Below are 23508 nucleotides of genomic sequence, written 5' to 3'. Positions count from 1 at the left end.
AACGTCTTCTCATAATCCACCCTCTAGAGATTGGTTAGGCTGATGGAATAGATTTTCCTTTTTCCCAGTTCCTGAAAACTCCGTTAGGATACATGCCAGTGAAAATAGTTTGAGAGAAAAACCTTTGAATCCTCTGTGCTCTGTGTTCTCTGAATATCGCTGCTTTCTCTACCAGTCTGATCTTAGTAATGGACCATGCTCTGTATGTTTGAAGAATCCTTTTGTGCTTCTCTGTAGCCGTGAATGTAATTTAAAAGCTAAAATGACATGCAGGGTACTGTGGTTTAAAGGGTGAATAAAGCTGGGTAAATGTGAAGAATAAACACCACTGTAACATATGAGTCAAATAAACGCCGTGTAACTACAAGTTCTCTCCCTTTGTAATCCCCCTCTGAGCTCCCCAAACCAGGGTAAATTAATGTGGAGAGGTTTGGCCAATACCAAGAAGTCCCTGATAATGATGGCTGTGACACCTGGACAAAGATGCTTTGTACTCTGCCACAGCCAAGTGCATTCCTGCGCTACTCAGAATGGCAGGCTCCTGTATGACAACGCGTAGTTATCTTGGTCTTTGTTTCTTTCTGTCTCTCTTCTGTGCTGTGTGTTTGGCACCTAAGTCCTTAAAAAAGCAGCTAATGATATTGAGGTGTGCAGGGTAGGGTACACCGTTCATCAAGGGCTAATAAATTATGGGCGAGTGGACGTATGTTAGAGGGAGGCTTGTAATTTTTCAAATATGAATTTTTAAGCATGCAGAAAAAATTTGGAACTTAAAAACAAAGTATCTCTCTCTTTTGGTATCATTTAAAATGTTACTGTATGTGGTGTGCTCCCTTAGTTATAAGACTGTTTCTCTTGTTCATTTGCTTATACCCTGTTATTGCAGAAGTCCTCATAAAATATATACTATCTTTGCACTGGACTTTGCATGTCTTTTTTTTTTTTTTCTATGTTTATTTATTTTTGAGAGAGAGAGAGAGACAGAGCAGAGCATGAGCAGGGGAGGGGCAGAGAGAGAGGGAGACACAGAATCCGAAGCAGGCTCCAGGCTCTGAGCTGTCAGCACAGAGCCCGACGCGGGGCTTGAACTCAGGAACTGCAAGATCATGACCTGAGCCGAAGTCGGAGGCTTATCTGACTGAGCCACCCAGGCACCCTGCATATCTTTTTTTTTTTTTTAAGATTTTATTTGTTAACTAGTCTCTACACCCAGCGTGGGACTCGAATCCACAAGCCCAAGGTCAAGAGTTGCATGCTCTACTGACTGAGCCTGCCAGGTGCCCCAGGACTTTGCATATCTCTTTTATAATTTGCTCAAATCTCAATTGCCCCAAAGAGAATGTTTCTTTCAAGATGAGACCATGAGCTCTTTGAAAGCCGGGGTCTGCTGAGACGTCTCTGTGTCCCTGGTGCTCCTGGACACAGCCTTCTGGGACTGCTAAAAGCACCTTTGATTTGATTCCGTTTGAGAGGTGGCGTTTTTCTTCTGAGTTACAGAGTATGAAACAAAAGGCCAGGTTAATAGGAAAACCGACTTTAAGACATAGTTTTTTTTCTTTATGGTAGAAACCAAGCAGTCTTTACATCGTGTGTAATATAAACGCAACACTAATTAAAACGTCTTCCACAGACCACGTTTGCTTGACTTAAAGAGGTCACACAGGGCATCCTTTAAAAAATAGATTTCCCCTCTGAGAACTCGGATCTGAAATCAGTTCACAGTCCACGGGGGGGCAGAGAGTTGTGGAGGTACTTTCACGGCTTCCTGGAGCTTCAGGGCCTCACGGCTGCCCAGTGGTGAATGTACCTAGGGAGAGAACAGGTCGACCAAGTGGAAGGAAGTTGGTCAACCGTGGAGGTGAACGAGCCGTGAGGGCAGGCTTTGGTGTATCCATCAGGCACTTCAGCGGGAGACTGGCACCCCGCTCAGCAGCCCGGGAGCACTTGGGGGCAGACATAACCCTGTTGTGATGGCAGATGTCTCAGATGATCTGAATGTGTGGTTCCTAAGCATTCAGATGCCTGGCACTTGGTAGTTGCCAAGTAGCCAGTGGTTGGGTGAACTCCCCTAGTCCTAAATCCCGGCTTACTTGACCGCCTTTTGATTTTAAACCGATTCTATATGACCAAAACTAAAAGAATTTTTGAAATTGTGCGTAACACAGTTTCTGTTTAGTCGATGATAGGTGATGAGCCCTTTGGGTCGTTTCATCAGGCGGAGTGCTTCCAACTGCAGGGGGCAGAAAACCCCACTCAAAATGCTGGAGGTAATATGGAAAAGTATTTTTTTCAAATAACTGTCAGTGGGGAGGGTGTTCAGGGTTGGCTGAGTCAGGAGCTCAGCTGTGAGGGCAAGGACCTGTAGCACCGTCATCCTCACCCCTGCCGAGCCATAAAATGACTACTCTGTAATCCGAGTTTCTTTCTTTCTTTCTTTCTTTCTTTCTTTCTTTCTTTCTTTCTTTCTTCTTTCTTTCTTTCTTTCTTTCTTTCTTTCTATTTATTTAGAGAGAGACAGAGAGTGCAAGCGGGGGAGGGGCAGAGAGAGAGAGAGAGAGAGAGAGAAAGAGAGAGAATCTCAAGCAGGCTCTGCACTGTGAGCGCAAAGCCCCACTCCCGGGGCTCAAACTCGCGAAACTGAGATCATGACCTTAGCCGAAGTCAAGCGTCAGATGCTTAACTGACTGAACCACCCAGGCACCCTTCGGTCACTTTCTTCTTACGTCTGTAGGAAAGAGGAGCTCTTCCCTGCATTGATGGAGTAAAAGTTCTTCCTCTCCACCCGGTTGAGCCACATTGGGTCAAGTCCCTGTCCCTGGACCCATTATGTGGCCAGGGTAATAACACTTTGCACTGATTAGCTTAAGGCTGTATATTTTTCTTTTTAAAATTTTTTTTAAGTTTATTTTGAGAGAGAGAGAGAGAGAGAGCGAGCAGGTGAGGGGCAGAGAGAGAGGGAGAGAGAGAATCCCAAGCAGGCTCTGCACTGTCAGCACAGAGCCCAGTGTGGGGCTCAAACTCATGAACCTCAAGATGATGACCTGAGCCGAAACCAAGAGTCTGACGTTAACCAACTGGGCCACCCAGGCACCCCAAGGCTGTATGTTTTTCTAATCCAGTCTGGCAGGGAGGAGGGGGCTGGGAATGGCCATAATTGGCTTAAAATAACCAATGCCTGTCTCCAGCTTTGGGGTCACATTTACCTGTTCCTTTGGCTCCTTGGGGAGTAGCTGTTAGGCAGACAGTTATCTGCGACGACAGCATCTACCGCAGCCTCCAAAACATGTAAGCTGCAGTTCCCTTTCAACTGTTTGTTCCAAGTAAGGATCTTCCCGAAGAAGATGATGGGCTTAAACGTTCCTTCACGCCTCCCCTCCTCCGGTGAGGAAGCAGTCCGAGAAAGCACAGTAGTGGAAACAGCGTGGGCTTCCACATTGGCCGTATGCACACACGTTAGAATCCCTTGTCTTCTTAGAAAACAAGAAATTTCTCCTGTCGTTTTGCAAACGGGATACACTCGCACTCGTTCTTAGTTCTTACGGTCTTTGTGAATGCGCTAAAAATATTTGGTGTTTTGAAGACTAACGTTCCTCTTCAGAGTCACTTTGACCATGGTAATATTTGGGGGGGAAATGGAAGTTGCTATTTGGTGGCCATCGCTATTTTCCCACTTGTCGTACATTAGCACCTTGAATAATTTTGTCATAAATATGTATATAACCTAGGATACTATATAAGAATGAAGTCCAGGGGCTCCTGGGTGGCTCAGTCGGTTGAGTGACTTCGGCTCAGGTCATGATCTCACAGTTCGTGAGCTCAAGCCCCGCATCGGGCTCTGTGCTGATGGCTCGGAGCCTGGAGCCTGCTTCAGATTCTGTGTCTCCCTCTCCCTCTGCCCCCCCCCCCACTCCACCTCGCTCACACTCTGTCTCTCTCTCAAAAATAAATAACCATTAAAAAAAAGGAGAAGTAAGTCTATATTTTGGATTATCTTTTTTTCAATTTCATGGAGACCTCCATAAGTCTGGACATTGACTGGTAAAACTTTATTGGTAAAATTGATGTTGAAGTGTCTTCTGTTACCATGTAAACAAGTTCCTTTAAACGTTTACAAATATAAAAACATTGTGAGTTAGAAGTGACCCATCTCTGTATTTCCTCTGGGACCTAGTATACAGTAATAATTTTCCTTATTACATTTTGCCAAGAACAGTGTTATTTCTAGCTATTGCATGACCAAAGAAGCTTTTAGGTCAGTATCTTTGAATATGTACCGATTGAAGATTCTTCTGGTATTAACGTGTTGCTCTGTTTCCATGGTTGTACAGGAAATTTTTCCTTACTGAAAAACCGATGGTGTGCCAAGCCTAAATTATAACTCTTACCTCTGGATAAAGATGAAGTTAGGGCACGTGGTTGGTTCAGTAATAGAGGATGCACCTCTTTTTTTTTTTTTTTTTAACGTTTTATTTATTTTTGAGACAGAGAGAGACAGCATGAGCAGGGGAGGGACAGAGAGAGAGGGAGACACAGAATCTGAAGCAGGCTCCAGGCTCCGAGCCTTCAGCCCAGAGCCCGACGCGGGGCTCGAACTCACGGACTGCGAGATCATGACCTGAGCCGAAGTCGGACGCCCAACCGACTGAGCCACCTAGGCGCCCCGAGGATGCACCTCTTGATCTCAAGGTTGTAAGTTGAAGCTCCACATTGGGTGTAGACATTGCTTTAAAAAAACAAAAAAGATGAAGTTCTAATAATCTACGCAGAATAATCTACTGGGCTTTGTGTCCAGTGTCTCTGACCCTTACAACAACAGTGTAAGGTAAACACTATGTCCCACTTACAGGTGAGGAAACTGAGAGGTTCGGTGCTCTGCCTGAGTCTCAGAGCTGGGAGTTGTAGAGCCAGAATCTGGGCTCAAATTTGCCTTGTGTCACATTCTCAAGGGTAGTTAGGTTTTTATTCTGCATATCTTATACAGAAATCTCTTCCATAAAATCTCCGCTCAGTGGTGACCCAGATTAAACATTGCCACTGGATGTCATTGCTCCCCTGCATATTCTAAACAAACATGGACATTTAACATGAGTCAAAATCTATCTCTGAACTCAGGGTAAAACTGGGGGGTGGAGGGTAACGGGGACCAAAGCTTATACCTTCCAGACCAACGCGGAAGACCTTTAACATTCACAAGGGATGCTTTCACAGATCTTTGTAAATGTGCAAATATTGTTAACGGTATTCAGGTTTGCTCCAAAGTCGCAAGTCAGAAAGACAACATTTTGTGTATGTATCCTCCAATAAAAAATTAACTGTTCACGTTCTCTTGTTTAATTACACCAGTTGGAGTGTTCTCTGAGATATTTGACAAACGACTTGCCCTTACTTCTTAATATGATTTTATCTTCTCGTGTATCAGAATCAAATGGAACATCCTACTCTTGGAAGTATCCAAAACTGGGCACCTGGGTGGCTCAGTTGGTTGAGCTTCCGACTCTTGATTTCAGCTCAGGTCATGATCCCAGGGTCATGGGACTGAGCCCCTTGTCAGCTCCGTGCTGAGTGTGGAACCTACTTAAGATTCATTTTCTCTCTCTCTCTCTCTCTCTCTCTCTCTCTCTCTCCCTCTCTCCCCCCCTCTCCCCCCCTCTCCCCCCCTTCCCCCTCTTCCCCCTCTCTCTCTCTCCCTCAGTCACTCCGCCACCCCTCCCCCACTCGTGCATGGTCTCTGTAAAACAAATAAAATGAAAAAAAAAATGCTTGAAGTATCCAAAACTTGTTCCCTGCTTAAAGATGATTGTTTTTATTAGGTCTCTTTGTCTCTGTGTACCACACTGGTCACTGATTTCCTTTTCGGGACAGTTTTGCATGTTGGGAGAATTCTTTCTGTTTTTATGTTATTACATCACGTAGAAAGCAACTAGGAACTCACAGCTTCAGTGCTGGTGGCTGACCAGGCTCATTCACCTGCTAACTACCTTGCATCCACACCCCCGGGCCCCACAGCGGATTTGATCCAAATGAGGTCTTCGGCAAAATCACAGAGCCCGTCACCGGACCTTGAGCAACCATCAGAGTCTGTGGTGCAAATGTTAAATCCACAGACATCATGGTTCCTCTCTGCTGGCATCTAACTCAGAGTACCAGAGTCGGGCTTTAGGCTTTGCCTTCTTTCCCACCTCCCTTGCCTTATTTTTACCTGTCCTTCACAGGTCACGTGTTCTTCCACCACCCGAACCATCTCTCTCTCCCAAGCCAACACTTCAAGCTTTTGCAGCTTAATTCCTGCCTGACCAGCGTTACCAGAACGTTTTTCTCTTTGAAGCTCGTGCCATCTTGCGTTCTGTGCCCTACTCGATCCTGCTCATCGCTGTGACGTGATGACCTCGGGGCTATGCCTCATTCTACGAGGTCCCCTGGTGTAGGGTCTCATGCCCCGCCCCTGCACCTCACCGCTCCTGGGTGACTGCAGCGTCCGTGCAGAGGGGTCAGTCCGCAGCTTAGTGTCCATTTCATCACTTCGTCTCTAGGCACCTTCTCTTCCCCGCCCCCCCCCCCCCCCCCAGGTACTCACTTCCCCGGCTGCTCATTGGACACAGTCGCATGGCACCTGCTCCCCTTCTGTCACGTGATGAGCTGCTCGCTCTCCACACGTGATGCTGTGATGCCGTCGCCTTTCCTTCCACCCGTCCCTTCTTGGTCCTTCAACCGTGCAGATCCCCGGCCCTGGCTTCCCAACCCTCGTGACCTGCCACCGTGCAGACAGAGCGCTCTTTAGATTAAGCTCACTGCGGATTTGTGGTCTGCTTCGAAGGGGCTCTCGGTAGTACTTGGCGATGCCCTCTCATCCTGGCCATCTTGCCCTTTGTCCCCACCTTCGCTAGACCCCTTGTCTCCTGTCCAGTAGAAGACAGGGGAGAACGTGCCATGCCCAGGAAACCACCTCTCCTCCCCTGCCCTTCTCCAACCCGTGAAGTGACTTACCTCCACACTCGCTCGTCCTCTACCCTTCTCTTGCAGTCGTGGAAGAAGGGAGGTCTCTCTTCCTGTCTGCGACCAAGCCCTCCCTCCCACCTTGGACTCACCCCTCGAGTCTTCAGACTCGCGCCACCGATCACCCTGGAAGTTCCACTTTGTTCGCCCTACATTCTGCAATCCCCCGGACGCCCAGGCTCCTTGTGAGGCTGTCAGTACTTTTCATCCACCGCGTCCCACCTCTAAATCTTCAGCCGACTGACTTTGCCCCGTCTCAGGCGAGGATGAATTCACCTGGGGTGCTGGGGCCTCCTCCCTTGGGAGCACCGCTCCCCCCACATCTCCACCGTGTCGGCTCACCGGTATTTTAAGTTTCACCTCTCTGTATTTGCACTCATTATTTTGCCACGAAATGGATTCCTCTTCCAAACCTCTTCCCACACCAGCGGGTTGCCGAAGCCGGAAACCAAGGAATCCTCTCAGATGGCCCCACTGTCCCAGCACGCCACATTTCTTCTGCCGGGAAGTGAAACGTGGAACCAGTCCTGTGGCCCGGGCCACCAGCCCTTGCCTCCTTTCTGACCTTTGGAAATCTTAAATGCCAAACCATTGCTCATGGGAGAAACTAGGAAGGCAAAGGCCAGCTTGTCTGCTCACTATGACTTAATTTTCTGGAAGATTCAAGGTCATCGTTGGCAATCAATTGCTGAATAAGTGTGCTGTGCTCTTAGAGTCACTTCCTGGCTCATTTCCTGGTCCGTGGTTGCCTTTGCTGTGAGCACTTGATTGTCCTTGTACCTGAAGTTCACAGTCCTACTTAGTATATATGCTTCTAACCTGCTCTGGTCTGAGAAGTTAGAGGTTCTTGAGAGGAATGTAAAGACAAGTCAGCGAGTCCCCAATGAGTGAGGTTTCTCCCATAGAGTTAATCCTTTGGCTCTCTGTTAGCTATTTCACTTGGCATGGAGGCCATTTGTTCCTGATCTGTACTTTGTCCATGTTCCTGAATTGCTGACTTTTAAATAGGAACTGATTTTTATTTATGTGATACCTTTCCTATTATCACATTTAAATTTCTTGTGAAAAATTAAAAGTATATTGGTAGCATATATTCATTTAAAATTTTCTACTTTGGGATATGGTCTTTCCCCCACTTCTAGGCTAAATTCATGCCAAGGAAACCCTCATCAGGTGAATGTAATTATCATAGATTCGATGCAGAAAACTTCTTTGTGATTTTGAGCCCCCAAGTTAGCAACCATTATGATAAAACTACATCAGGTCTGCTTGAAGTAAACCTAATTATTTAACAAGTTCTCTTTAGGTTATCTTATACAACCCACCTGGGCATTTTTCCTTCCTTAATTACTCTGTAATATGGTTAGTTACCTGCTCCTAATTAAAGCCTTTTGTAGCCGTTAAGCACCGTCCGCTTGACATATAAAACGTATATGTACTTTATATTTGATGTGTATGTCCTTCAGTTTCAAAGACAAGAGAAAAAGAAAGTAAAACCCCACGGTGATGAAAACAAAATAAGTTAGTAAAATCAATTCACATTCTACCCTACCCACGCACATGGGGGCATGAGGCCATCAGACCTCAAATACTACCTCTCTGAAGAGAGAACATCAGGCTGTACTCCTGACCCCGGGGTTGAACATGAGCACACGGGGCTCCCGTCTCCTGGCGCTCAGTTACAAGGAGGTGTGTGAAATCCAGATCCCCTTGTAAACAGGAGGGGCATTAACTGAAACTCCTCACAGAGTTGGATTCTTCTCACCTACAAAGAATAACTCATTACCCATTGTGGTGCTTGGTTTTATCTGTGTTAGCCAAACACCTATATCTCCAGGCAGAAAATAACATACTGACTGCACTGCTTGGCTTTGTAGCTGCCCTGCTTCCTTCTGGGTACCATTTCCTTCTTGAAGCACATCCGTTGGTAACTCTTCCAGTTTAGGACTGTGCATAGTAAACTTATAGAATCATTATTTGATATGTTATCCTTTTTTTTTTTTTTAATTTTAATTTCTATTTATTTTGAGAGAAGGAGACAGAGAGAGAGCACATGCAAGCACAGGGAAGGGGCAGAGAGAGAGGGAGAGAGAGAATCCCAAGCAGGCCCCATGCAGTCAGCACACAGCCTGACATGGGGCTCGATCCCCCCAAACACAAGATCGTGACCCAAGCCAAAATCAAGAGTCAGATGCTTAACCAACTGAGCCACTCAGGCGTCCCTATTGTTTAATTTTTTGTAAAGCTTTTTATCTTGAGATAATTATAGATTCACGTGCAGTTTTAAGCAGAATTACAGAGATCTCATGTCCCCTTTGTGTTTTTCCCTGGTGGTAACGTCTCGAAAAACTTGTAAGACACCACAACCAGGATATTGATGTGGCCACAGCTGCAGGTACAAAACATTCCTATCAGCACAAAGATCTTTTGCCCTTTATAGGCACACACTCTTCCTTCCTGCCCCCACCCCCTCTGGAGGCCCTGGCAACTACTAATCTGTTCTTTATTTCTATAATCTTGTCACTTCAACGATGCTGTATAAATGGAATCATGCATTGCATAATCTCTGGGGATTGACTTTTTCATTCAGTGTATTTCTCTGGCGATTCCTCCAGGTGACTGCATATGCCGACGGTTCATTCCTTTTTACTGCCCAGTAGGATTCCCTGGTATGAATGTACTAGAGTTTGTTCACCGGTTAAAGAGCATCGGAGTGTTTCCAGCTTGGGGCTATGACAAATAAAACTGCTGCAAACATTCATGTGCAGGGTTTTGTGTGAACATAAATCTTAATTTTTCTGGGATAGATGCCTAGGAGTGCAATTGCTGAGTGATACGGTAGTTGCACGTGTAGTTTTTAAAAACTGCTATTTTCCAAAGCAGCTACACCATTTTGTATTTCCACCAGCAGTGTGTGTGATCTGGGTTCCGAGCATTCTTGCCAGCATTTGGTGCTATCACTATTTTTTATTTTAGCCATTCTGATAGGTGTGTAGTGATACCTCGCTATGGTTTTAATTTGCATTTCCCTGATGAATGGTTAATGATGAGAGACATATTTTCACATGCTTATTTGCCATTTCTCTATCTTTTCAGTGAAATATCTCTTCATATTATGTGCATTTTCTAATTGGATTATTTGAGTTTTTATTGTGGAGTTTTGAGAGTTGTTGTTTGTTTGTTTGTTTAACGCATATAACCTAGATGCTAGTCCTTTGTTGGATATATGTTTTGCAGTCTTTTCTTCCATCCTGTAGCTTATCTTTTCATTCTCCCAACAAAATTTTCTACAAAGCAAAAGTTTTCAGTCTTGAGGAAGACCATTTGATCAGTTTTTCCTTCTCTGGCTTGTTTTGGGTTTTTTGTTGTTGTTGTTGTTTTTCTGAGTCAAGTCTAAAAACTCTTTGCTTTTTCCATAGATCATGAAGAATTTTCTCCTAATTTTTCCTAAAAGTTTTATAGTATGATGTTTTACCTTTAGGTCTGTGATCTGCTTTGAGTTAATTTTGCATAAGGCATGAGACTTAAGTCAAGTGTCATTTTTTCCCCTTATAGATGCCCAGTTGCCACAGCACTATGTGTTGAAAAGGCTAACTTTCTGGCACTGAATTACTTTTGCAGTTTTAACATCAGTTGGATGACTTCGTGTACGTCTATTTCTGGGTTCTTGATTCTGTTCCATTGATATGTGTCTCCTCATGTCAGTACCATTCAGTCATGATTACTGTAGCTACATAATAAATTTTCAAATCGGGTACAGTGGTTCCTTCCACTTCATTCTTCTTTTTCAAAGGTGTTTCATCTATTCTAGTTCCTTTGTCTTTCCATATAAATTCTAGAATAAGCTTGTCTGTATGTACCGAAAAGTCTTGCTAGATTTCTAGTAGAAACTATTAAACATATGTATCAATTTAGGGAGAATCGACATCTTTACTGTGTCCAGTCTTCTAATCCATGAACATGGTATATCTCTCCCTTTATTTAGATTTATTTTGGGTTTTTTTCCATTATCATTGTATACTTGTCAGTATAGAAGTCCTTTACATGTTTTCTTATATTGAGACCTAAGTATATTTTTTGAGTGATTGTGAGTGGCATTATATTTTTAATTTTGATGCCCACGTGTGTGCTGTTAGTATTAGAAATACAGTTGATTTTTATATTGTCTAATCTTCACCTTGATGAATTCACTTATTGATTGTAGGAGGTTGTTTTGTTTGAGAGTCCTTGGATTTTCTATGTATACCGCCATATCGTCTGCCAATAGGAACAGTTTTATTTCTTTTTGATCTGTGTGGCTTCATTTCCCTTTCATGTCTTATTGCCCTGGCTGGAACTTCCTGTATGATACTGAATAATAGTGGCGGGAGCAGATATCCTTACTGTGTTCCTCATCTTTGGGGTGGGGGGTGGGGAGTAATCTTTCATCATTGAGTATAAGGTTAGCTGTACAATTTTTGAAATGTTCTTGATCAATTTGAGGAAGTTCTATATTTATTTTTTTGAGGGTTTTATCACAAGTGAGCATTGACTCTTGTGAAATGCTTTTTCTGCACCAATTGGTATGATCGGCTGGCTGACTTTTCTTTTTAGCCTAAATAGAGTAGTGACATTGATTTTCAAATATTGAACCATCCTTTTATCCCTGAAATAAAGCCTACTTGGTCATAGTATATAATTTTATTTAAATTTGTAAATGTAAACATTACTGAATTCAGTTTCCTAGTATTTTGTTAAGGATTTGTGAGAGATATCGTTCTATAGTATGTTTTGTTTTAATACTGCCTTCTTCCGGTTTTGGTGTCACTGTAATATATGTAAATAAAAATTTTTAATATTTTTATAATATGCAATTATGTATTTAATAATACATACTTAATATATTTTTAAGCTTAAAATATGTATATAAAACATAACATATTTAATATATAACATTAAATATATAACATTAAAATATTTAAATAAAAATGTATAATAAATCAGGTAATAATAAATATCAGCTTCATAAAATGACTTGGGAAGGATTCCCTTTTCTATTTTCTCAAAGAGGTTATATGGAATTGTGTTCTTTTTTAAATATTTGGTAGAATTCTCTAGTGAAAGCATCTCAGCCTGAATATTCCTTTTTTGTGAGTTTTAAAATTACAGATTCAATTTCGTTAGTCACTGGAGGGCCATTCAAATTGTCTATTTTATGTCGGGTGAGTTGTGGTACTTTGTGTTCTCAAGGAATTGGTCCATCTCATCTAAGCTGTCGAATTAATGTGTATGGAGTTGTTCGTGTTATTCCTTTGTTATCTTTTTGATGTCTGCAGGGTCTCTGGCGACATGCCCTGTATCATCCCTGAGACTGACTATTTGTGTCGTCTTTTTTTCCTTGTTATAGAAATGGATTAAAGATGGCCCTGTATATTGGTCCCTCTGTTGTTTTCTTTCTCCTGGCAAGCTGGGACATCAGTTCAGAGTCTACCAGCACTAACCTCAAATTCTTACACACTCAGTTGCTTAAAATTCAGCCCAAATAAGCATATTTTTAGCCATTTAGAGACTTCCTGCTTTGCATACCCTGTGAAATTACAGGCACCATCTGCTAACCTTTGACAAACTCAAGGGCTATGAAGGATCTCAAGCTGCTAGCTGCCCCACCAGACTGCTGGCGACATCATCCAGACACATAAATCCCCTCTCAAATCCCTTCCCCCCCAAAAGTCCCCTTGCCCTGTTCCCCTTCTGGGCATCTTGTCTGGAAGTTCTCCTGCTGAGAGGGATATCCCCTCCGATGCAGCCTGTCCAAGTGTGCCCAAAAAAGTTTATTGTGCCGTCTCACAGTCTTGCCTTTTTCCTTGCTCAGACCTCAATTCCTTGAACTCATTATGGTTTTGCCAGAAGCTTATCAATTTTATTGATCTTTTCAAGGAGCCAGCTTTTGTTCATGGGTTTTCTCTTTCGTTCTCCTATTTTCAGTTTCATTGATTTCTGCTCTTTATTATTTCCTTCCTCCCGCTTGCTTTATTTTGCTCTTCTTTTTCTAGGTTCTTGAGTTAGGAACGTAGATAATTGCTTGTGACTTTCTTTTTTTCCTGATGTATGCATTTAGCGCTCCAGGTTCACCTCTCGGCCCTGCTTTTGCTGTATCCCACAAAGTTTGATAGGATGTGTTTTTTTTCCATTCGGCCCAATATACTTTTTCGATTTCCCGCGAGACTGCTTTCAATCATAGATTATTTAGAAGTGAATTATTTAGGAGCACCTGGGTAGCCCAGTGGGTTGAGCGTCCGACTCTTGATTTTGGCTCTGGTCACGATCCCGGAGTTGTGGGGATTGAGCTCCACGTCAGGCTCTGTGCTCAGCATGGAGCCTGCTTAAGATTCTCTCTCTGTCTCCCTTTCTCTCTTTCTTTTCTCTTTCTCTGTCCCTCTTCCCCACTCGAATTCTCTCCTTCTTTCAAATAAAAATTAAATAAATGTTAAAAAATTTTTTAAAAGAAGTGGATTATTTATAAGTATCCAAGTATTTGGAACTATTCCTACCGTCTTCATCTTATTGATTTCTAGTTTGATTACATTGGGGTTGTAGAACACATTGTATATGATTTCAGCTCGTTTAAATGTGTTGAGGTTTTACGGCCCAGGATATAGTCTAACTTGATGGGTCCCTGAAAAGAATGTGTGTGCTCCTGTTGGGTGGCATATTCTATAAATGTCAGCTGGGTCTGGTTGGTTTACTGTGTTTTTGTTCTTTATGCTTGCTGATTTTCTGTCTCGTTCTCTTGGTTGTGAAGAACTCTCAGTGGTGTTGAAGTCTCCAACCATAATTGTGGGTTTCTCTGTTTTTCCTTTAAGTTCTCTCAGTTTTTGCTTGATAAGCTTTTCAGCTCTGTTATATACACATTTAGGATTCCTAGTCTTTTTTTTTTTTTTGAGATATAAATGACATAGCATTGTATTAGTTGAAGGTGTGGATTCCTGCATCTTACTGGTCGATTTATCCTTTTATCGTTATATAATAACCCTTTTGGTCGTAGGCAGTTTCTTTGCTATGAAGTCTGTTTTACCTGATAATAATATTGCTTTCCTTTGATTAATGTTTGCATGATACGGCTTTTTCTATCCTTTCACCTTCAGCCTGCCTGGGTCATTATAATCAAAGTGAGTTTCTTGTAGACAGCCAATAGTTATGGCATATTTTTAATCTAATCTGCCAATTTTTGTCTCTTAATTGCTACATGTATACATTACCCAATTATTGTAATTACTGATATATTAGGACTTATTTTTGCCATTTTTTATTCTGTTTTTCATTTCTCTTTCCAGCGTTCCTGTGGTTTATGTGAACATTTTTAAGAATTCTTTTTTATTTATGTATACTATTTTTGAGCATCTCTCTTTGTATAGCTTGTTTAGCGGTCGCTCTAAGTATTACATTGTATATACATCTCAGTCTACTGGTGTCACCAGTGTATGCATTTGAGGGAAATATAAAAACTTTAACTTCTTTGACATCCCTTTACAGCAACCCACCTTTAACAAAATTGTCTGAAATGTTTTCTGCACTCATATTTAGAATCACATTGGACAGTGCTAATCATTGTTGCTTAAATAGCCAGACATAATTTAGAAAACTCAACAGGACAAGAAGAAAAAGCCTATTGTAGTTATACATGGTTTTGTGTCCCATGGTCCTCCTTCCTTTGAGGATAGGTCTGTTGCTGACAAATTCTGTAGTGTTCCTGCCCCCCTCCCCAAGAATGTCTCGATTCCCCCCTTCATTCCAGAAGGTCACTTTCACCATATATAAGATTCTGGGTAGAGAGTTCTTCTGTTCCAGCCCTTGAAAAATATTGTGCCACTTCTTTCTGGCCTCTCTGGTTTTTGATGAAAACTCTGCTGTCATTTGGATTACTTTTTTCCCTATTAGGTAAGCTGTGATTTTCTCTGGCCTGTCATTTTTCTCTGGCTGCTTTCAAGATTTTTTTTCTTTGTCTTTAGCTTGCAGAAGTTTAGTTATGATGTACATTGGCATGGATTTACTTGGATTCATCTTCTCTGTGATTTACTCAGCTTTTCAAATCTGGGTTTATGTCCCTTGCCAGATTGAGAAAGTTTTCAGCCATTGATTCGTTGAGTATCTCTGCAACCTTGTTGTCTTTTTCCTCTCCTTTTCTGACTCCAGTGACACAAATATTAGAGCTTTTTTTTTATAGTCTCAAAGGTCTGTGAGGCTCTACTTATATACTTTTAGTCTATTTTCTCTTTGTTGTTCAGAATTGGATATTTTCTATCATTTTGTCCAGTTCACCAATTGTTTCCCTGCCCCTTTCCATTTTGCTGTTGAGCCCATCTGCTGAACTATGTATTTCAGTTACTGTATTTTTCAATTCTCAAATTTCTACCTGATGGTTCTTCCTTATATGTTTTATTTCTTTGATAAGACCTTCTCTTTGCTGAAGATTTCTGTTTTTCATTTGTTTAAAGAGCAGTTAATGTGTAAAAGTTTTCTCTCTTGCTAGGTTGCCCTTGCCTAGTCCTATGGCCAGAAAGAGCTGACTTTTGTTTATGTTTTTTATTTAATGTTTATTTTTGAGAGAGAGAGGCAGAGCGTGAACAGGGAAGGAGCAGAGAGAGAGGGAGACACAGAATGTGAAGCAGGCTCCAGGCTTTTAAGTTCTACTGAGCAGGAGGAATAGGGAAAAGTCTCAAAGTCTCCTATCCTATTTCTTGGAAGCAAAAGTCTACCGTGGCATTGAGTATAATATTGCGTGCATTGAATTCTGCATTAGACAGTTTTTGGTTTTGTGCTCCTTCCTTCAATACTGTGAAGGTATTATCTCATTGCCTTCTCCTGTTTGGGGTAAGGAACTTAGTTTCTTTATAGGGAGTTTTTCCATTCTTTCTGATCGCCTTTATAGTGTTTGTCTGTAGTTTCACTATGGTAATGAGGTGTTTAAGTGTGGATTTACTCTCCCTGACAGTCCCGTATCTGGGCCCCTACTGCTTTTTTTCTGTTTCTTCTCTGTTCCAAGCGTCTAGAATTTTCCTTTCTTTCCTGAAGACTCCGCTGTGCATTTTTTTTTGGGGGGGGGGGAGCGGGAATGTGATATATTTTATCCAGCATTTCTAGATGGTGACACAAAAGGGTTTTCCAGCAAAAGGGTTTTCCACTAAAGTATGAATACTTAACCTGTTTGAGCTACAAGACAGAGTATAAAGAGTTTTTGGAGGAGCTTTTACGTCTGGAGACGACATATCTTTTGTCCAGCAAGGTGCAGCTCAGTGGATATGTTACCCTTTTGCCTTTTGGAGCTATGGGACAATCCGGGTAGCAGTTACCATAGTAAAGTACATTTAGCAAAATTTCCAAAGGAGAAGAAAACAGTGGAACAAGAGTCAAGCCAAAGTCTATGTTTAGCTGTACGAGTTTTTGTTCCAGGAGCACGTAGATTTGTGATCCTCATTTTTCTGTGTAGACGTAAAACATAAACGTTTCAATTTGCGTGTACAAATTCTTTTCTTTTTCAGTACTTACTGTTGCCTGCATATTGGCAGCATCTTTATTTAGCCCTCACCCTTTTCTGTTTCTAACTTATAGGGTTGACTCTCGAACGACACAGGGGCAAAGGGTGCCAACCCTCTGGACAGTTGAAAACCTTCATATAAATTTGACCACTCAAAAACTTAACTGCTAATATCCTCCTATTGACGGGGAGCCTTATTAATAACATAAAATACCAGTTGACACGTATTTTCTATACTGTATGTGTTATATATCACGTTCTTATGATGAGGCAAGCTAGAGAAAAGAAAATGCTACTAAGAATATCACAAGAAAGAGAAAATACGTTTACAGTACCGTACTGTTAAAAAGATCCACACGTAAGTGGACACACTCAGTTGTTCAAAGGTCAACTGCACGATGATCGGGCTTTATGTCTTAAGTAGAAGAAGATATTGAACAAGATTGAAAGATTCCAGTGTTTTCATTTTAACCTGGCAATCTTAACCATCTTCCCTTCGACGTCTTAGGTTATAGAAGCCGTTTGATGAAAATGATTAGATTTGGCGTGTTTTAGTGTGTGTGTGTGTGTGTGTGTGTGTGTGTGTGTGTGTGGTAGAATTACGTAAGATTTGCCATTCCCCCATTTTTAAGTCTGCAGTTCATTTGCATTTAGCACATTCACATTGGTGTACAACCGTTACCACAGTCTGTCTCCAGAACTTTTTCATCTTTCCAAACTGATGCTCGTTTCCATTAAACAGCACCTCCTCGTTTCCCCTCTTCCCCAGCCGCTGGCAGCCACGGTTCTACTGTCTGTCTCGGAGTCTGATTACTCTAGGTACGTTATAGAAACAGAATCATACAGTATTTCTCCTGTCGTGACTGGATTGTTTCCCTTAGCATAATGTCTTTGAGGTCCATCCGTGTTGTGACATGTGTCAGAATTTCCTCACTTTCAAGCCTGAGTAATATCCCGCTGTTTGTATGCGCCATATTTTGTTTATCCATTTATTTATAAATAATGCTTCTTTTGGACTACTCCGGATAATGCTGCCGTGAACCTGAATGTGCATGCTTTCAAAACACACAACGAGAAGCATAAAGCTTGTTATTTTTAAGCGCCGACAATTCTGATAGCACTATCCACTAAGCTCATTGCCTGTAACCTTGTGGAAATCGTGAGAGGTTGAATCGGCTTAATCTGGGAGTGATGATGAATATAGGTCTTAAGAAACAGGGCTAGGCTAAGCTTCAGCAAAGAAATGGGCTGTGTGAGCTTCCTTGGGGGAAAGAGGGAGCCAGGGCTCGGAGCGCTTGGTCTGGGTTTGGAAAAGATGTATGGAGGCAACACTTTCAGAGGTGCAAACCGGGGAACCCGCAGTACAGACTCATCAGGGCCACGCAATGAGTCCAGCAGCATGGGGGCTAGCGGTCGATGGGTTCTGATCAAAGTGGGAGGGGTCGGGGTGGGAGCGGTCCTCTGCAGCACCTGGGCTCCGCATAACTCAAGTTCTTTGCTAACAGCAAAAGCAAAATGGATTATTAAGGCATCGTGGGGCTACCGATGCTACATCATACTGATTAAATAACAAATTGCACTGGAGAGTCTTCATTTCCATTTCATGTAAAATAATGTCCCAAATTAAACATATTACTCTGTGTAAAGAAGAAATGAGAAATTCTTTCTACGCTGAATGAGACAAATTTCACATTTGGAATGCTGACTCAAACTTGGCTCAAGCTGTCCTTCCCACAAGTTACAGATAAGGGGATAGAAGCAAGACCACAAAAATCCGCAAGGGTGGGGGGAAGCGTACCTATTTTTTTTTTATCTTTTTAAAAAATTTTTTTAATGTTTTTATTTTATTTTTGAGAGAGGGACAGAGTGCGAGTGGGGGAGGGACAGAGAGAGGAGGAGACAGAATCTGAAGCAGGCTCCACGCTCCGAGCTGTCAGCGCAAAGCCCGACACGGGGCTCGAACCCACAGAGTGCGAGATCACGACCTGAGCCGAAGTCGGACGCCCAACTGACTGAGCCACCCAGGCACCTCTGGAAAGCATACCTATTTTTAAAAGGAAAGGAGTGAACTTCTCAAAGTTTCCCAGGGTTTTCCTTTTGTACAGAAACACTTGAAATTTCTAGGCTATTTTTTCTTGTCACTGCTTATGCGTATTTCTTAGAATAGTGACTCGCAAAGGGACAAATTTTATACATTACAAGAACAGTCGCCAGACTTCCAACATGAAAGGAAGTTGTCCCAGGAGCACAGTTTGGGAAACCACTGAATTGGCATGTAAGCCAAATATCCAAGATGTGAAAAGGTAAGTTGACACATGTATTGTTGTTTTCACAGGGTAGTTACCTCTCTTTTCTGTTAACAAGTCAGGTCTTACTTTTTTTTTTAAATCATAGTCTAAGAATAAACATAGCACGTTTTAAAGGTTTTTTTTCATAGTCTCTTTTTGTTTTTCAGATTTTTTGTTTAAGTTCTTGGTTATTGGAAATGCAGGAACTGGCAAGTCTTGCTTGCTTCATCAGTTTATAGAAAAAAAATGTAAGTGACATCAAATGGTCAGTGTTTCGTGCATGTCTTTTTCTGAGAGTGCTCCCTTGCTCAGATTTGTTTGTAGTAAAACTTGTGAATATATTTCAGCAAAGAGTTATAGTTTAAAATATGTTAAAATAACGTTAAAAGTTTATGTCGTATTAAGCTTTCAGCAAATGCCTGTGGTTTTCGTCAAGTTATTTCAGTTTCATGATGGCTCATCATTCAGTATATTATCATACCATCCATTTTCCCACATACTCAGATACATTCCAGATACTGAGATACAACATGGTGAAGCGGAAGGCAAAGGAGGAATGTCATTCCCTGACAGGGAGCCAGCCGCCCAAAAAGCCCTAGCGGCACATTGTAGATAAGCCAGTCATGTGGGGTCCTCGGCAGCCTTGTACTACAGTGAAGGCAGCTGTTGTCCTCAGTTCCGTTTCGCAGGTAAAAGGCGCAGGTGTAGAGAAGTGGGTGTGTGCTCTTGGGACGGTCATCCCACCACCTTGGGAGGGTAGTTGATTAGACTCAAGCCCGGACCTTTTGACCACAGACCCATCTTTTTGCCATTGACTTGGCGCTCTTTTGGTAAGGGAGGTTGGATTTTTTACTCCAAGATATTGTAAAAGACTTGGTTAGATCTAGAGACCCTGAAAATAAACAGTGCTCTTAGAGCCATGGAAAGAATGGTGGGGAAAGACCTGTTTCGCGGCAGGTGGGTAAAGGCACGGAAGCAGAATTAACTGCCCTTGCTGAAGTCGGGGTGGGCAAAATGGGCAAAGAGACGGCAGAGGGTATCCAGGCAAAGAGCTTTGAGGAGTAAAACTGTAGAAGTGTATTCTGCTATTTCCATTTTCAATCTCCAAGGACTTGTTGGAACCTCTGTCGAGTGACACGGCCCCAGCATGGATTAGTCACAGAGCCAGTCCTTACCGAGTGGAACACATATTCCCCCCCTGGGGGCCCAGGTCCCCTCACAGGTTGCCAAGACTGCATTGTAGCATCTCAGAAGAGAAGGCCCCCAGGACATTGGGCCCAGTGCCCACCTGCTTATTAATCCTTGTGTCCTCTCTCTGTGGCGAGCTCTCCCTTGATCGTCCTTCCCTTAAGGCCTCGCCACAGAGACCGGTACCTGTGTGGTGTTAGTCCGCGTGGTCTAGAGCATCACGGGAAAGGTTTCACTTTATTCCTCTTGTGGCCATGTTGTAATCAGAATGCCCTCCGACCTTAGCCATCACCCTTTGAGCCTTTTACTCCGAGGTTTCTCGGTAGCTTGAATTCTAGAACGTCCACACTAGCTCCACACTGTCTGGGACAGGCTTGTGTGGTCAGTATGAACCTGTTTTGTGCACCCGCACGCGCGCGCGCGTGCACACACACACACACACACACACACACACCCGGAAGCTCAGCACCCCGTCACGTGGCATCCCTGACTTTGGCCCTACGGCTATAAAGTGGAAGCCAGTCACAGGCCGTGGAGCCACAAAGTGGAAGCCAGTCACGGGCCGTGGAGCCACCCTCGGTGTTCATCACCACAGCAGTGTTCCTTCACAGACCGCTTACTCGGGGTGGGCTTAGCAAGCTGCTTATTTTGCCCGCCTCCCGGCACAGAGAGTATTGACTTCTCCAACAAGTTCACTCCAAGTTATTGCCACACAGTACTAAAATCCACGATAATACGCATAGAGGCTTTGGGTTTGGGGTTTGTTTGTTTTTGTTTTTGTTTTTGTTTTATCTTTTCCTCTTTTTCCCTTCATCTCTGGTGTCCATCAAGTTTCTTTTGGGGGCTACGGTGTTTTTCCTCCCCTTTGATTTCTTTGGAATATTTGTCCATTCAAATAGTGGGAATTCTCACCTCTTCATTACTGACTGAGGTGCAGTGGGCCGTAAGCCCTTTCGGGGGGCACCCGGGTATTTTATGCAGTCACCATTTGTGAGTGCCCTCCCCGTGGACGGGTAGATGTGGTTCTCATGTGGTGTAGCCATTTCCAAGCCTAGACTTTAAAATGTATGGTTTGTTTTGGGGGTCTTGCAAAAGAGCCTTATCGCCTCCTTCAGAAGAGGAAGTGTGTGTGTGTTCTGTTTAAAACAGTGAGTGCTTCGTATCAACTGACTGTTGGAAAAATGAAAGGCTACAGTAAATTACATTTCCGTTGACCTTAACCCTTGATTTCACTTGTTTAAATCTGTAAGCCTGTTTCCTTAATGTTCTAAAATTAAATATCTTGTTCTTTTTCTTTTTCAGTCAAAGATGACTCAAATCATACAATAGGAGTGGAGTTTGGTTCAAAGATAATAAATGTTGGTGGTAAATATGTAAAGTTACAGATATGGGATACAGCAGGCCAAGAACGATTCAGGTAGCTTTCTCTCTAACTTAACAAAAATATTTGAAAATTGGATTTGAAATAACCAATTATAGCCTTTTAATATGTGTAGTTGTCTTCTCCCCTACACAGATTTCAGAACCTTCACCTCTGGAAGCTTAAAGAGCAGCTTCTTGTCTTAAAGGACTGTTTTCTCCAGGTGGCATTGACTTGCTAAAGAATGCGTTAGAATCTCTTTTGAGCGAACGCATCCTAATGTAGAGGCTGAGTTATTCTTTGGGACTAGCGAGTACATTTGGAGGATGTGACATTGTATATTCTGCAGTATACTTTGAGATTAAAATTAAGGCAAAGTAATAGCACAACAATTTCTTCTCTATCTTCCACTTTTAAAGGAGAATTTTTAAAAACCTCTTTTGCGGTTTTATTTTGTTTTACATTAACTAGCACGTCCTGACGGCTGGTATACGTTCCACCAAATATTCTCTCCTGCACATTTTTATTACACTATAGTCATAACTGATGTTTGAAATTATGACCCCAGATCACTGCATAGGAGGTTACATGTTTAATAGTCTGTAACTATTAAAGCAAGAAAGTAGATTGATATTTTAGGTGTGTTTTTTGAACAGATACACAAAGTCAAAACAGAACGGATATTCACGGTCTTAAAATTCAGTTAAGTAAAACTCACTCTCACTATAAGCATTTCATTTCATTAAAGTCAGGAGTATATTATATTTTAAATGTTCAATAATTGTTTGCTTCAGAAATATCGAAACCATTTTTAATCACGATCATTCTTCTGGAACCACTGATCAAACACACAGACTTGTGTTTTCTCAGCCCCAAACCCTCACCGGAATGACTATAAAATAACAGAAATGGCATTAACTCGCAAACACCCAGAAAGGGAGGGTACGTGATTAGTGGATGGTGACTGACTAAAAGCTACATCTGAGTGCCCATAATGGGGGAGGCCAGGGAGCTGGAGGCCACGTCCTCCTGCTGAGTCCCAAGAAAGGTCAGGATTTGGAAGCTTCAGGTTCTACAGGAGGGAGGTTTAAAGTGTTTCTGTATGTGTGCACACACACACACACACACACACACACACGATGAGAAGTTCAGTCTCTGAGTTAAAGCAGGGTCTAGACGCGAAGTCATAAGGCGCAGCAGAGGACAGGGACGAGGGAAGGACTGAAAAGAAGGAAATCGGTGAAAGTCTGCGAACCCTCGCCCTCTTCTCCCACCTCTTCCCTGGCTGCTGGCCGCCAGGTGCGTATTCAGGAGAAACAATTTTTCTCTGCAGAAGAATGAGTAGCCCCAAAGGAAAGGCCTAAATATAATAACATGCTGGCGTCTCCAATGAAATAGCCCAATGTCTGTGATTTTTCTACTGAAGAAACGAGATTCCAGATGTATCGGGCCCGCCTTAGACCAAATGCAAATGAATGGGGCAAAAAATCCCAACTGGCGTGCATGTCGTGTGAAATTTCAGAGGACAAAGAGGCAGTGGAGACACAAAAAGATCCCCAGAAGAAAAACACAGTCACATTAAAGGAGCAGAAATGGGGATTGCATTTCACCATTCAACAGCAGCATGCAGAAGCCAGAAGATAGGGAAGCCTCACCCTGCCAACTCAGCATGAAAAATCCCATTCCGACCTTCGAAACTTAGCCAAACTATCAACCAAGTGTGATAGATAATAAAGTCAGAAGACCTTCAGATATTCAAGAGTAGGGGAAACAAAGGTTATCTTTCACACACTCTTTCTTAGAAACTTCGGGAGGGTACGCTTCATCAATACAAAGAAGTAAACCCTGAAAGAGGATGGTGAAGCACCGCAGGCCGGTCGGTGGCAGGCAAGGGTGCTCCCCGGGAGGAAGAGGAGACGGAGGGAAGGGGGTGGGAGGTTATGAGTGTGCTAGATTCTTATCAAAGCAGGAAAGCAGTAAGCCCTGAAACTCACAAGTCGAATAGTTTCATAAGCATCTTACAGAAAGATGAAAGCAAATGCCGGAGAAAGGAAACGAAGATCCGTGAAAGTAGGGACGTTTGTGCGTTTCTTTGTTGCTTCTCCAAAGCCCTGGGGAGAAGATAGCACGTAGGTGTTCAACATGTATTCTGTTAGTGACTTCAT

General features: G+C 42.7%; 1 protein-coding gene across 1 annotated transcript in view; it reads left to right on the top strand.

The window, feature by feature from the left end:
- RAB4A (RAB4A, member RAS oncogene family) overlaps nucleotides 1-23508 on the top strand; it is a 45453-nt gene that overhangs the window by 5662 nt on the left and 16283 nt on the right. Inside the window, exons 2-3 of the mRNA XM_042907752.1 lie at nucleotides 18963-19043; nucleotides 21286-21400. Coding sequence (XP_042763686.1) covers nucleotides 18963-19043; nucleotides 21286-21400 — 196 coding nt within the window. The remainder of the gene's footprint in view (nucleotides 1-18962; nucleotides 19044-21285; nucleotides 21401-23508) is intronic.

Source organism: Panthera leo, chromosome D2 (genome assembly GCF_018350215.1).
Source record: "Panthera leo isolate Ple1 chromosome D2, P.leo_Ple1_pat1.1, whole genome shotgun sequence".
In the NCBI taxonomy this organism is placed as follows: Eukaryota; Metazoa; Chordata; class Mammalia; order Carnivora; family Felidae; genus Panthera; species Panthera leo.
This window is presented reverse-complemented; position numbering and strand designations above follow the sequence as displayed.